At 41.1% G+C, this 13,924-nt stretch overlaps 1 protein-coding gene across 1 annotated transcript; it reads left to right on the plus strand.

Annotated features, from left to right (window-relative positions):
• The first annotated feature begins 1,112 nt into the window (after positions 1-1,112).
• LOC141026047 (uncharacterized) lies at positions 1,113-2,546 on the plus strand. The gene is made up of 4 exons (XM_073501998.1): positions 1,113-1,472; positions 1,535-1,816; positions 1,918-1,977; positions 2,532-2,546. Exons 1-4 carry the CDS (start codon positions 1,113-1,115, stop codon positions 2,544-2,546), a joined length of 717 nt encoding a protein of 238 aa, XP_073358099.1.
• Positions 2,547-13,924: the final 11,378 nt, after the last annotated feature.

Consider the following 13,924-nt stretch of genomic DNA (forward strand, 5'->3'; position numbering starts at 1 on the left):
GATAATTTCAAAAGGCAAGTTCCAATCAGGTGGTTGAACAATAGGTGCGGAAATCAAGGCTTTCTTAAGTGTTTCAAAGGCTTCTACACAATCATCATCAAAAACAAATGGAACATCCTTTGGTAAAAGATTTGTAAGAGGCCTACAAATTTTAGAGAAGTCTTTAATAAACCTCCTATAGAAACCAGCATGACCAAGGCAACTACGAATAACTTTGATATCTTTAGGACATGGCATTTTCTCAATTGCGTTAACTTAAGCTTTATCCACCTCAATACCCTGTTTAGAATTTTATGTCCCAAGACAATACCTTCATTAACCATAAACACTACTGGAATCAGCTAATTTGCCATCTGCCAGCTCTTTGTCGTCTGCTAGCGGATGGCAAAGAAGGTCTTTGCCATCAGCTACCCAAAAGCAGACGGCAAAGAAAATGGCAGACAACAAAACAGGCCTTTGCCATGAGTCAGTTCTTTGCCGTCAGCTGGCGGACGGCAAAGAATCTTTGCCGTCAGCTGGCGGACGGCAAAGAGAGAGGTGGCCCCCCACTAACGAGCCGTTTACGGAAAAAAAACGCCCCCACTTTGTCGTCTGCTAGCAGACGGCTTGCCGTCTGCTAGCAGACGGCAAAGAGACAAAACAGCGGACGGCAAACCAGATCCACACCCCCACCGCATGTTATCTCTTCTCTCCCTCTCTCCCCCCCGCCGTTATCTCTTCTCTCCCTCTCTCCCCTCCCCGAGGCCCACCAGATCCGCACCCACCGCCGCCCCCGCCGCTCCTCGCTCCGCCACCTCCTCTCCTCGCCGGCCGTCTCCGCGGCCTGCCTCCTCTTCGGCCTCGCCGGGTTCCTCGCCGCCGCGGTCTCCCTCTCCCGGGCGCCCGCCGAGGCCCCGCGGGGCCGCTGCCCGGACTCCTCGCACCCGCTCTCCGTCTCCGTCGCCTGGGACCGGCGCCCCGGGGATGCCGCGGGCGGCGCCACCGACCTCCCGGCGGGCCTCGCCACCGGATCACGCGGCAGGCACAAGGTGGGGGAGCTGCGACCTCGAACAGGAGGCCGCCGCCTGGGGCGCATTGATTCGAGCTAGGGTTTCAATCAATCGGTCGGGACCATGGAGTCGCCGCCGCCCAAGCGCAACGCCGGCTACGTCGGTGAGGACGGAATCAGCGCCCTCCCCGACCACCTCCTCCTCGACATCCTCGAGCGCCTCCACCTGCGCGAGGCGGTCCGCGCTGGCGCGCTCTCCACGCGGTGGCGGCACCTTCCCAGCCACCTCTCGCTCGTGCACCTCGACGCCGGTCACTTCCGCGGCGCCACATCGCTCCAGGTCATGGACGCGTTCACGGGCGCGGCGCGGGCCTTGCTCACTCGGGTGCCTCCCGCCGAGGGAGTGTGCGAGAGTGGTGCCCTCAAGGTGCTCGTCCTCAGCTTCTACACGTCTTCCCCTCACCTGACCTCATTAGCACTTGCAGTAGGCTCAGGCACCTCAGCTTGAGATTCTGCAGACTGCTTGATCTGCACTCCACGCTAAAGATCGATGTGCCGTGCTCTGAGCTCCAGGAGCTTGAGTTCATCGGCCTTTTGTGCACACGGATCGAGCTCGTCTCTGTCCCCAAGCTTAGACAAGTGGAGTGCAAATGTTGGCTCTTCAATAACCCTCCAGTGCGCTTTGGCTACGTTCCTGAGCTTCGCGGTTTAGTACTCGCTTCTAAAGCCAAGGCATGGCAAGAGCCATTCGCGCTTAGCGAATGCCTGTCAACGAGTGTTGATGCCAGGAACCTGTCAACACTGACTCTGTGTTTTGGGTACCAAATGGTATACTTAATTTCTGCGCACCACTTAAATATAAATCTTCTGCATCGTCATACCATGTCTTCTCTACCAGTTTCAGTTGTGCATGTATGTTCTTGCTGCAGATTTGGATTCAGCCAGAACCTCCGAAGCAGCTCATTGCTATATTCAGAAACCTGACCTCTGTGCGTCTGGGGCCAACTAGTACCAAGATTTTTTTTAACTTGGTACCACAGAAAGATGTATACCTAAAAAGTGCCCTGGGGCCACATGTTAGTGACACATGAATGGCACTTCACAACTTGAATGTGTCGTGGTTGTGGTTGTGGGATGTGCCGTGGCGCGGTGGTGCTGGATGTGCCCACGTCGCCGGCGGTGCTGGATGTGCCGTGGCGCGGTGGTGCCCCTGGGTGGCGCCTCCGTGCTGCGGTGCCCCTGGTTGGCGCCTTCGTGCCCGTGCCCTCACTGGTGCCGCCGTTGTGGTGCTCTCTGGCAAGCTCCGGCTTGTTGTGGTGGTGTTGGTTGTGATGCTGGTCACACCATAGTGATGGTGTGGCTGCATCCTACTTCGGCTACAACTCCTTTTGGTGAGCTTCTCCTTGCTCCCCTCCTGATCTCTCTAATGCATAGCTCTAGATCTTGATCTTGTGGGATGTGAGGCTCTATTAGCTGTGGTTAGCTGCTGTAGATGAGCATCAACTTGTATTGGAGCTCTCTGTGATGATTCTTGCTGTGTCAGGGTTTTGGTCAGTGACCATCTATGTGTATTTGTGAAGTATATATACTCCTGTACTGCTCTGTTCTGTTTAGTTGATCCTGGAGTTGTTACTTTGGTCAGTTACTTTACTCATGAACGGATACTCACTTGTTCTTAGTTATTTTACTTCTAATACTGATATGAACAGATACCACTTGGTTTGGCTATTCCTATTTGTCTCTTTCTAATAGCATATGAACAGATGCTATACTTGGTTTTGGCTGTTACTTTCCTAGTTTTCTACTGATAAGACAGATACTACATCTGATTTGGGCAGTGATGCTGGTCTGAGCCCCCCTCTCTTAGGCTTAATTTACATGTGACTATCCCTGTGCTGTGATGAACTAGCCCTGGCACTTCCAGGCTGTCTGAGCACATAATCCCTCAAGTATACCTTGAGGTCTTCTGTAGCTCTCCTTAATAGTTATCTCTTCTAAGCTGCTGGTGGTTGGATGTGTTGGGACTTGGTCTGGTTGGCTGATTATCTTGATCTCAAGTACTGGCTCCTAGGGCATTGCATTTCACCAAGTGAAATGCTACATTTCTACTCCTAACCCATTCTCTCTTTCTTAGTGTTTTTGTTATGCAGGTTGGAAGAAAAGAAGAAGATCCGGAGAAGATCTTAGTAATAAGATAGTCTTTTAGGAAAATAGATATTTAGTTTTAGATCATTCCTTGTAATATTTGTTGGATATGTGTTGGATATATATGTGTTCATGACTATATATTGGTAACATGTGTTGGATATATATGTGTTCATGAGTATTGGTAATATGTGTTGGATATGCTATATTGGTCATATATATATATATGTGTGTTTGATTTTCTGTGAAAATGAATTGATATAAGAAGAAACAGAATTAATGCCTATTTGGTCTCTTTGCCATCTGCCAACAGATGGCAAAGAGCCTGCAGCCTTTGCCGTCAGCTGGCGGACGGCAAAGGCTGCCGTTAGCCACCTAACGGACACTAACACTACTCATTTTGCCGTCCGCTTCTTTGCCGTCCGCCGCAGATGGCAAAGAGCCTTTGCCGTCCGCCGCCTGGAAGCAGACGGCAAAGTAGGTCTTTGCCGTAGCCTTCTTTGCCGGAGCCTTTTGCCGTCCGCGGCTGACGGCAAAGGTCTTTGTCGTCCGCCTTTCGAGCCTTTGCCGTCCGCCGTGGCAGACGGCAAAGTAGCTGTTTCCTGTAGTGAAAGTGGCACTTCTCCCAAGTCAAGACAAGATTAGTCTGCCCGCATCTCTGCAAAACTCGATCAAGGTTGCTTAAGCAATCATCAAAAGAAGTTCCGTAAATGGACAAATCATCCATGAAAACCTCAACAATCTTTTCAGAAAAATCAGAGAATATAGCAGTCATACATCTTTGAAAGGTAGCAGGTGCATTACATAAACCAAAAGGCATATGTCTATAAGCATAAGTTCCAAAAGGACAAGTAAAGGTGGTTTTCTCTTGATCAGGTTGTGAGACAGGTATTTGAGAAAAACCAGAATATCCATCAAGAAACAAAAATGTGCTTCTAGCATTTGATCAATAAAATTCATAGGGTAATGATCTTTTCTAGTAGCTTTATTTAATTTTCTGAAATCAATTACCATTCTATAGCCGGTGACAATTTGCTACCTCTTGATCTTGCGTTGGTTTTTCCCTTGAAGAGGAAAGGGCGACGCATCAAAGTAGAGCAAGTATTTCCCTTGGCTTTTGAGAACCAAGGTATCAATCCAGTAGGAGATAACGATCAAGTCACCGAGTACCTGCACAAACAAACACCAACTTGCACCCAACGCGATAAGGGGTTGTCAATCCCTTCACGGTTATTTACAAAGTGAGATCTGATAGATATGATAAACGGTAAAGTAATATTTTTGGTTTATGGAACGGAAAGTAAAGATTGCAAAGTAAAAGAACGGCAACAGAAATTGGCAAGTTGACGGGAAACTAATATGATGTAAAATAGACCCAGGGGCCATAGGTTTCACTAGAGGCTTCTCTCAAGATAGAAATTATTACGGTGGGTTAACAAATTACTACCGAGCAATTGATAGAAAAGCGCAAAGTTATGACGATATCTAAGGCAATGATCATGAATATAGGCATCACGGTCGGGTCAAGTAGACCGAAACGATTCTACATCTACTACTATTACTCCACACATCGACCTCTATCCAGCATGCATCTAGAGTATTAAGTTCATAAAGAACGGAGTAACGCATTAGGCAAGATGACATGATGTAGAGGAATTTACTCAAGCAATATGACAAAAACCCCATCTTTTTATCCTCGATGTCAACAATACAATACGTGCCTTGCTGCCCCTGCTGTCACTGGGAAAAGACACCGCAAGATTGAACCCAAAGCTAAGCACTTCTCCCATTGCAATAAAAACCAATCTAGTTGGCCAAACCAAATGGATAGTTTAAAGAGACTTGCAAAGATATCAAATCATGCATATAAGAATTCAGAGAAGATTCAAATAATATTCATAGATAAACTTGATCATAAATCCACAATTCATCAGATCTCGGCAAACACACAGCAAAAGAGTATTACATCGAATAGATCTCCAAGAACATCGAGGAGAACTTTGTATTGAGAATCAAAGAGAGAGAAGAAGCCATCTAGCTACTAGCTATGGACCCGGAGGTCTGTGGTAAACTACTCACGCTTCATCGGAGAGGCAATGGTGTTGATGTAGAAGCCCTCCGTTATCGAATCCCCCTCCGGCAGGACGCTGGAAAAGGCCCCAAGATGGGATCTCACGTGTAAAGAAGGTTGCGGCAGTGGAAAAGTGGTTTCGTTGCTCCCCTGGATATTTTTGGGGTATAAGAGTATATATAGGAGGAAGAATTAGGTCAGGAGAGCTACGAGGGGCCCACAAGGTTGGGGGGGCGCGCCCTCCACCCTTGTGGCTGCCTCGAAGCTTCTCTGACTTGTAATCCAAGTCTCCTGGGTGTCTTCTGGTCCAAGAAAAATCATGGCGAAAGTTTTATTCCGTTTGGACTCCCTTTGGTATTCCTTTTATGCGAAACTCTAAAACAAGGGGAAAAACAGAAACTGGAACTGGAACTGGGCTCTAGGTTAATAGGTTAGTCCCAAAAATCATATAAAATAGCATATTAATGTATATAAAACATCTAGAACAGATAATATAATAGCATGGAACAATAAAAAATTATAGATACGTTGGAGACGTATCAAGCATCCCCAAGCTTAATTCCTGCTCGTCCTCGAGTAGGTAAATGATAAAAACAGATTTTTTGATATGGAATGCTACCTAACATATTTATCCATGTAATTCTCTTTATTGTGGCATGAATGTTCAGATCCGTAAGATTCAAAACAAAAGTTTAATATTGACATAAAAACAATAATACTTCAAGCATACGAACAAAATAATTATGTCTTCTCAAAATAACATGGCCAAAGAAAGCTTATCCCTACAAAATCATATAGTCTGGTTATGCTCCATCTTCATCACACAAAATATTTAAATCATGCACAACCCCGATGACAAGCCAAGCAATTGTTTCATACTTTTGATGTTCTCAAACCTTTTCAACTTTCACGCAATACATGAGCGTGAGCCATGGACATAGCACTATAGGTGGAATAGACGGTGGTTGTGGAGAAGACAAAAAGAAGGAGATAGTCTCACATCAACTAGGCGTATCAACGGGCTATGGAGATGCCCATTAATAGATACCAATGTGAGTGAGTAGGGATTGCCATGCAACGGATGCACTAGAGCTATAAGTTTATGAAAGCTCAAAAAGAAAACTAAGTGGGTGTGCATCCAACTCGCTTGCTCACGAAGACCTAGGGCAATTTGAGGAAGCCCATCATTGGAATATACAAGCCAAGTTCTATAATGAAAAATTCCCACTAGTATATGAAAGTGATATCATAGGAGACTCTCTATCATGAAGATCATGGTGCTACTTTGAGTCACAAGTGTGGTAAAAAGGATAGTAACATTCTCCCTTCTCTCTTTTCTCTCATTTTTTATTGGGCCTTCTTTCATTTTTTTGGCCTATTTTTTTATTTTTCGTTCGGAGTCTCATCCCGACTTGTGGGGGAATCATAGTCTCCATCATCCTTTCCTCACATGGGACAATGCTCTAATAATGAAGATCATCACACTTTTATTTACTTACAACTCAAAAATTACAACTCGATGCTAGAAGAAGATATGACTCTATGTGTATGCCTCCGGTGGTGTACCGGGATGTGCAATGAATCAAGAGTGACATGTATGAAAGAATTATGAAAGGTGGCTTTGCCAAAAATAGGATGTCAACTACATCATCATGGAAAGCAATATGACAATGATGGAGCGTGTCATATAAACGGAACGGTGGAAAGTTGCATGGCAATATATCTCGGAATGGTTATGGAAATGCCATAATAGGTAGGTATGGTTGCTGTTTTGAGGAAGGATATGTGGTGGGTTTATGGTATCGGCGAAAGTTGCGCGGTACAAGAGAGGCTAGCAATGGCGGAGAGGTGAGAGTGCGTATAATCCATGGACTCAACATTAGTCATAAAAAACTCACATACTTATTGCAAAAATCTATTAGTTATCGAAAAAAAGTACTACGCGCATGCTCCTAGGGGGATAGATTGGTAGGAAAAGACCATCGCTCGTCCCCGACCGCCACTCATAAGGAAGACATTCAATAAGTAAATCATCCTCCCACTTCATCACATAACGGTTCACCATACGTGCATGCTACGGGACTCACAAAATTTAACACAAGTATTTCTCAAATTTACAACTACTTACTAGCATGACTCTAATATCACCATCCTCATGTCTCAAAACAATCATAAAGAATCAAACTTCTCATAGTATTCAATGCACTATATATGAAAGTTTTTATTATATCCCTCTTGGATGCCTATCATATTAGGACTAATTTTATAACCAAAGCAAATTACCATGCTGTTTAGAGACTCTCAGAATAATATAAGTGAAGTATGATAGTTCATCAATTTCTATAAAATAAAGCCACCGCCGTGCTCTAAAAGATATAAGTGAAGCACTAGAGCAAATTTGCCTAGCTCAAAAAATATAAGTGAAGCACATAGAGAAATTCTAATAAATCACGATTCATGCGTCTCTCTCAAAAGGTGTGTACAGCAAGGATGATTGTGTCAAACCAAAAAGAAAAGACCCCAATCATACAAGACGCTCCAAGCAAAACACATATCATGTGGCGAATAAAAATATAGCCTCAAGTAAAGTTACCGATAGACGAAGACGAAAGAGAGGATGCCTTCCCGGGGCATCCCCAAGCTTAGGCTTTTTGACATCCTTGAATATTACCTTGGGGTGCCTTGGGCATCCCCAAGCTTAGGCTCTTGCCATTCTTTATTCCATAGTCCATCAAATCCTCACCCAATACTTGAAAACTTCACAACACAAAACTTAACAGAAAATCTCGTAAGCTCCGTTAGCATAAGAAAATAAATCACCACATTAGGTACTGGTTTGAACTCATTCATTATTTATATTGGTGTAATATCTACTGTATTCCAACTTTTCCATGGTTCATACCCCCCGATGCTAGCCATAGATTCATCAAAATAAGCAAACAACACACGAAAAACAGAATATGTCAAAAACAAAACAGTCTGTAGCAATCTGGATTTTCCGAATACTTCTGTAACTCAAAAACTTCTGAAAAAATGGAAGTCCTAGATAATTTTTCTATTAATCTTATGCAAAAATAATCAACTAAAAAACACACCCCAGCTAAAAATAAGAATTGTTTCGTAAGCGCAAAAGTTTCTGTTTTTCAGCAAGAAGATCAAATTAACTATCACCGTAGGCTATCCCATAGGTCTTACTTGGCACAAACACTAATTAAAACATAAAAACACATCTAACCAGAGGCTAGATGATTTATTCAAAGCAAAAAAGGACCTAAAAAGCAAGAATAAAAATAAAATTGGGTTGCCTACCAACAAGCGCTATTGTTTAACACCCTTAGCTAGGCATAGAACACGAATAGATCTAAGTGTAATCGTCTTTGGAATGCAATCCATAAGTGGCTCTCATAATAGATTCATAAGGCAATTTTTCTTTATTGAAAAGTGTTCCATGCCTTTCCTTAATGGAAATTGAGATCTAATGTTTCCTTCTTTCATATCAATAATTGCACCAATCGTTCTAAGGAAAGGTCTACCAAGAATAATAGGGCATGTTGGATTGCAATCTATATTAAGAACAATGAAATCGATGGGCACATAATTCCTATTTGCAACAATAAGAACATCATTAATTCTTCCCGTAGGTTTCTTAATAGTGGAATCCGCAAGATGCAAATTTAAGGAACAATCATCAAATTCACAGAAACCTAACACATCAAATAAAGTTTTCGGAATTGTGGAAACACTAGCACCCAAATCACATAAAGCATTGCATTCATAATCTTTAATCTTGATCTTAATAGTAGGTTCCCACTCATCATGAAGTTTTCTAGGGATAGAAACTTCCAAATTAAGCTTTTCTTCATAAGATTGCATCATAGCATCAACGATATGTTTAGTAAAAGCTTTGTTTTGATTATAAGCGTGAGGAGAATTCAACATGGATTGCAACAAGGAAATACAATCTATCAAAGAACAAATATCATAATTAAAGTCCTTGAAATCCAAAATAGTGGGTTCATTTCTATCTACAGTTTTGACCTCTCCAATCCCACATTTATCAATTTTTGCATCAAGATCTAAAAACTCTGAATCATGGCGATGCCTTCTAACTAAAGTTGAATCATCTCCAGTCCCATCTTTATCAAGATTTACATTGGAAAAAAAGATTCAATAGGAGTCACATCAATCACTTTAAGATCTTCATTATTATTTTCACGGAAACTAGAAGAACACGTTTTTATAAACCAATCTTTTTTAGCGTGCATCTTAGCGGTTCTTTCTTTGCACTCATCAATGGAAATTCTCATGGCTTTGAGAGACTCATTGATATCATGCTTGGGTGGAATAGATCTAAGTTTCAAAGAATCAACATCAAGAGAAATTCTATCCACGTTCCTAGCCAAATCATCAATCTTAAGCAATTTTTCTTCAATCAAAGCATTGAAATTATTTTGCGAACTTATAAAATCTTTAACACTATTCTCAAATTCTGAGGGCATCTTATTATAATTTCCATAAGAATTTTTGTAGGAATTACCATAATTATTAGAGGAATTACTAGGGAACGGCCTAGGATTAAAATTGCCTCTATACGCGTTATTACAAAAATTGTTCCTACCAACAAAATTCACATCCATAGATTCATGATTGTTTTCAATCAAAGTAGACAAAAGCATATCATTAGGAGCAATAGGAGCACTCTTACTAGCAAACAATTTCATAAGATCTTCCATCTTTCCATTCAAAACATTAAATCTCTTCAATTGCATGCACTTTTTTACTACTGGAAGATCTTTCGGTATGCCATTGAGAATAATTAACCATAACACTATCTAGGAGTTTGGTAGCTTCTCCTAAAGTAATTTCCATAAAAGTGCCTCCCGCGGCCGAATCTAAAAGATTTCTAGAAGCAAAATTCAATCCGGCATAATTTTTTTGTATAACAATCCACAAATTCAAACCATGAGTAGGGCAATTTCGTATCATCAATTTCATTCTCTCCCAAGATTGTGCAACATGTTCATGATCAAGTTGCTTAAAATTCATAATATTGTTCCTAAGGGATATGATCTTAGCGGGAGGAAAATACTTGGAAATAAAAGCATCTTTACACTTATTCCATGAATCAATACTATTTTTAGGCAAAGATGAAAACCAAGTTTTAGCGCGATCTCTAAGCGAGAACGGATACAGTTTCAGCTTAACAATATCATTATCCACATCTTTTTTCTTTTGCATATCACCCAAAATCTCTATGCTCGCATCTCTGCAAAACTCGATCAAGTTGCTTAAGCAATCATGAAAAGAAGTTCCGTAAACGAAAAAATCATCCATGAAAACCTCAACAATCTTTTCAGAAAAATCAGAGAATACAACAGTCATACATCTTTGAAAGGTAGCAGGTGCATTATATAAACCAAAAGGCATACTCCTATAAGCATAAGTTCCAAAAGGACAAGTAAAGGTGGTTTTCTCTTGATCAGGTTGTGAGACAGGTATTTGAGAAAAACCAGAATATCCATCAAGGAAACAAAAATGTGTGTGCTCTGACAATCTTTCTAGCATTTGATCAATAAAAGGCATAGGGTAATCATCTTTTCTAGTAGCTTTATTTAATTTTCTGAAATCAATTACCATTCTATAGCCGGTGACAATTTGCTACCTCTTGATCTTGCGTTGGTTTTTCCCTTGAAGAGGAAAGGGTGATGCAGGAAAGTAGAGCAAGTATTTCCCTCAGCTTTTGAGAACCAAGGTATCAATCCAGTAGGAGATAATGATCAAGTCACTGAATACATGCACAAACAAACACCAACTTGCACCCAACGCGATAAGGGGTTGTCAATCCCTTCATGGTTATTTACAAAGTGAGATCTGATAGAGATGATAAACGGTAAAGTAATATTTTTGGTTTATGGAACGGAAAGTAAATATTGCAAAGTAAAAGAACGGCAACAGAAATTGGCAAGTTGATAGGAAACTAATATGATGTAAAATAGACCCGGGGCCATAGGTTTCACTAGAGGCTTCTCTCAAGATATAAATTATTACGGTGGGTGAACAAATTACTGCCGAACAATTGATAGAAAAGAGCAAAGTTATGACGATATCTAAGGCAATGATCATAAATATAGGCATCACGTCTGTGTCCAGTAGACCGAAACGATTCTGCATCTACTACTATTACTCCACACATCGGCCGCTATCCAACATGCATCTAGAGTATTAAGTTCATAAAGAACGGAGTAACGCATTAGGCAAGATGACATGATGTAGAGGAATTTACTCAAGCAATATGACAAAAACCCCATCTTTTTATCCTCGATGTCAACAATACAATACGTGCCTTGCTGCCCCTGCTGTCACTGGGAAAAGACATCGCAAGATTGAAACCAAAGCTAAGCACTTCTCCCATTGCAATAAAAACCAATCTAGTTGGCCAAACCAAATGGATAGTTTAAAGAGACTTGCAAAGATATCAAATCATGCATATAAGAATTCAGAGAAGATTCAAATAATATTCATAGATAAACTTGATCATAAATCCACAATTCATCAGATCTCGGCAAACACACAGCAAAAGAGTATTACATTGAATAGATCTCCAAGAACATCAAGGAGAACTTTGTATTGAGAATAAAAGAGAGAGAAGAAGCCATCTAGCTACTAGCTATGGACCCGTAGGTCTGTGGTAAACTACTCACGCTTCATCGGAGAGGCAATGGTGTTGATGTAGAAGCCCTCCGTGATCGAATCCCCCTCCGCCAGGACGCTGGAAAAGGCCCCAAGATGGGATCTCATGGTACAGAAGGTTGCGGCGGTGGAAATGTGGTTTCGTTGATCCCCTGGATATTTTTGGGGTATAAGAGTATATATATAGGAGGAAGAATTAGGTCAGGAGAGCTACAAGGGGCCCACAAGGTTGGGGGGTGCAACCCACCCCCTGGGTGCGCCCTCCACCCTTGTGGATGCCTCGAAGCTTCTCTGACTTGTACTCCAAGTCTCCTGGGTGTCTTCTGGTCCAAGAAAAATCAAGGCGAAAGTTTTATTCCGTTTGGACTCCCTTTGGTATTCCTTTTCTACGAAACTCTAAAATAAGGAAAAAATAGAAACTGGCACTGGGCTCTAGGTTAATAGGTTAGTCTCAAAAATCATATAAAAGAGCATATTAATGCATATAAAACATCCAAAACAGATAATATAATAGCATGGAACAATAAAAAATTATAGATACATTGGAGACGTATCACAATTCTTTGTGGAATAAGTTCATTCTTATCATTAGGAACAAAAGTAATACCTCCCTTCTTAGGGACACAATGAACTGGACTTATCCATCTACTATCAGCTATAGGATAGATTATACCTGCTTCCAGAAGCTTCAGTATTTCAGTTCTTACCACTTCTTTCATTTTAGGATTTAAACGTCATTGGTGATCAACAACGGTTTTAGCATCAGGTTCCATATTAATTTGTTGCTGACAGAGAGTGGGACTAATGCCCTTTAAATCATCAAGAGTATACCCAATAGCAGCTTGGTGCTTCTTCAGAACCTTTAATAATCTTTCTTCTTCATGTTCTCAAAGGTTAGCACTAATAATAACATGATATATCCTATTCTCATCAAGATAAGCATATTTCAAAGTGTTTGGCAATTGTTTCAATTCAAACACAGGATCACCTTTAGGTGGATGAGGACCTCCTAGAGTTTCAATAGGCAAATTGTGTTTAAGCAGAGGACGTTGTTCAAAGAAAATCTTATCTATTTCATTTCTTTCATGCATATGTATATCATTCTCATGGTCTAGCAAATATTATTCTAGTGGATCAGTAGGAGGTACAACAATAGAAGCAAGACCAATTATTTCATCCTTACTAGGCAATTCTTACTTATAATGCTTCCTACTAAACTTAGAAAAATTAAATTCGTGAGACTCATCACGAAAACTAACACTGACAGTTTGTTTCTCACAATCTATTTTAGCATTAACGGTGTTCAAGAAATGTCTACCAAAGATAATGGGACAAAAGTCATCTTGTGGGGAACCAAGAACAAGAAAATCAGTGGGATATTTTATTTTCCCACACAAGACTTCAACATCTCTAACAATCCCAAGAGGTGTGATGGTGTCTCTATTAGCAAGTTTAATAGTAATAACATCTATGTCTTCTATCTCAGCGGGTGCTATATCATTCATAATTTCTTGATATAAGGTAAAAGGGATAGCACTCATGCTAGCACCTATGTCACATAAGCCATGATAACAGTGATCTCCTATCTTAACTGAGACAACAGGCATGCCAACAACGGATCTAGCTATGTATATCCTTTTCATCGGGTTTGGCAGTTCTAGCAGCTTCATCATAGAAGTAAATAATATGCCCATCTATATTTTCAACCAGGAGATCCTTAACCATAGCAACAGTAGGTTCTACCTTAATTTGTTCAGCTGGTTTAGGTGTTCTAATATAACTTTTATTGACCATAGTCGAAACTTTAGCATGTTCCTTTATCCTAAAAGGAAAAGGTGGTTTTTCAATATAGGCAGTAGGAACAACTGGATCGACATTATAGATAATAGTTTCATCTTTAGCTATTACTGATTCTTTAATTTCTTTTTTAATAGGTGGGTGATATCTAAACCACTTCTCCTTAGGGAGATCAACATGAGTAGCAAATGATTCACAAAAGGTGGCTACTATCTCAGAGTCAAGTCCATATT

The sequence above is a fragment of the Aegilops tauschii genome, chromosome 6 (assembly GCF_002575655.3).
Source record: "Aegilops tauschii subsp. strangulata cultivar AL8/78 chromosome 6, Aet v6.0, whole genome shotgun sequence".
Taxonomy (NCBI): Eukaryota; Viridiplantae; Streptophyta; class Magnoliopsida; order Poales; family Poaceae; genus Aegilops; species Aegilops tauschii.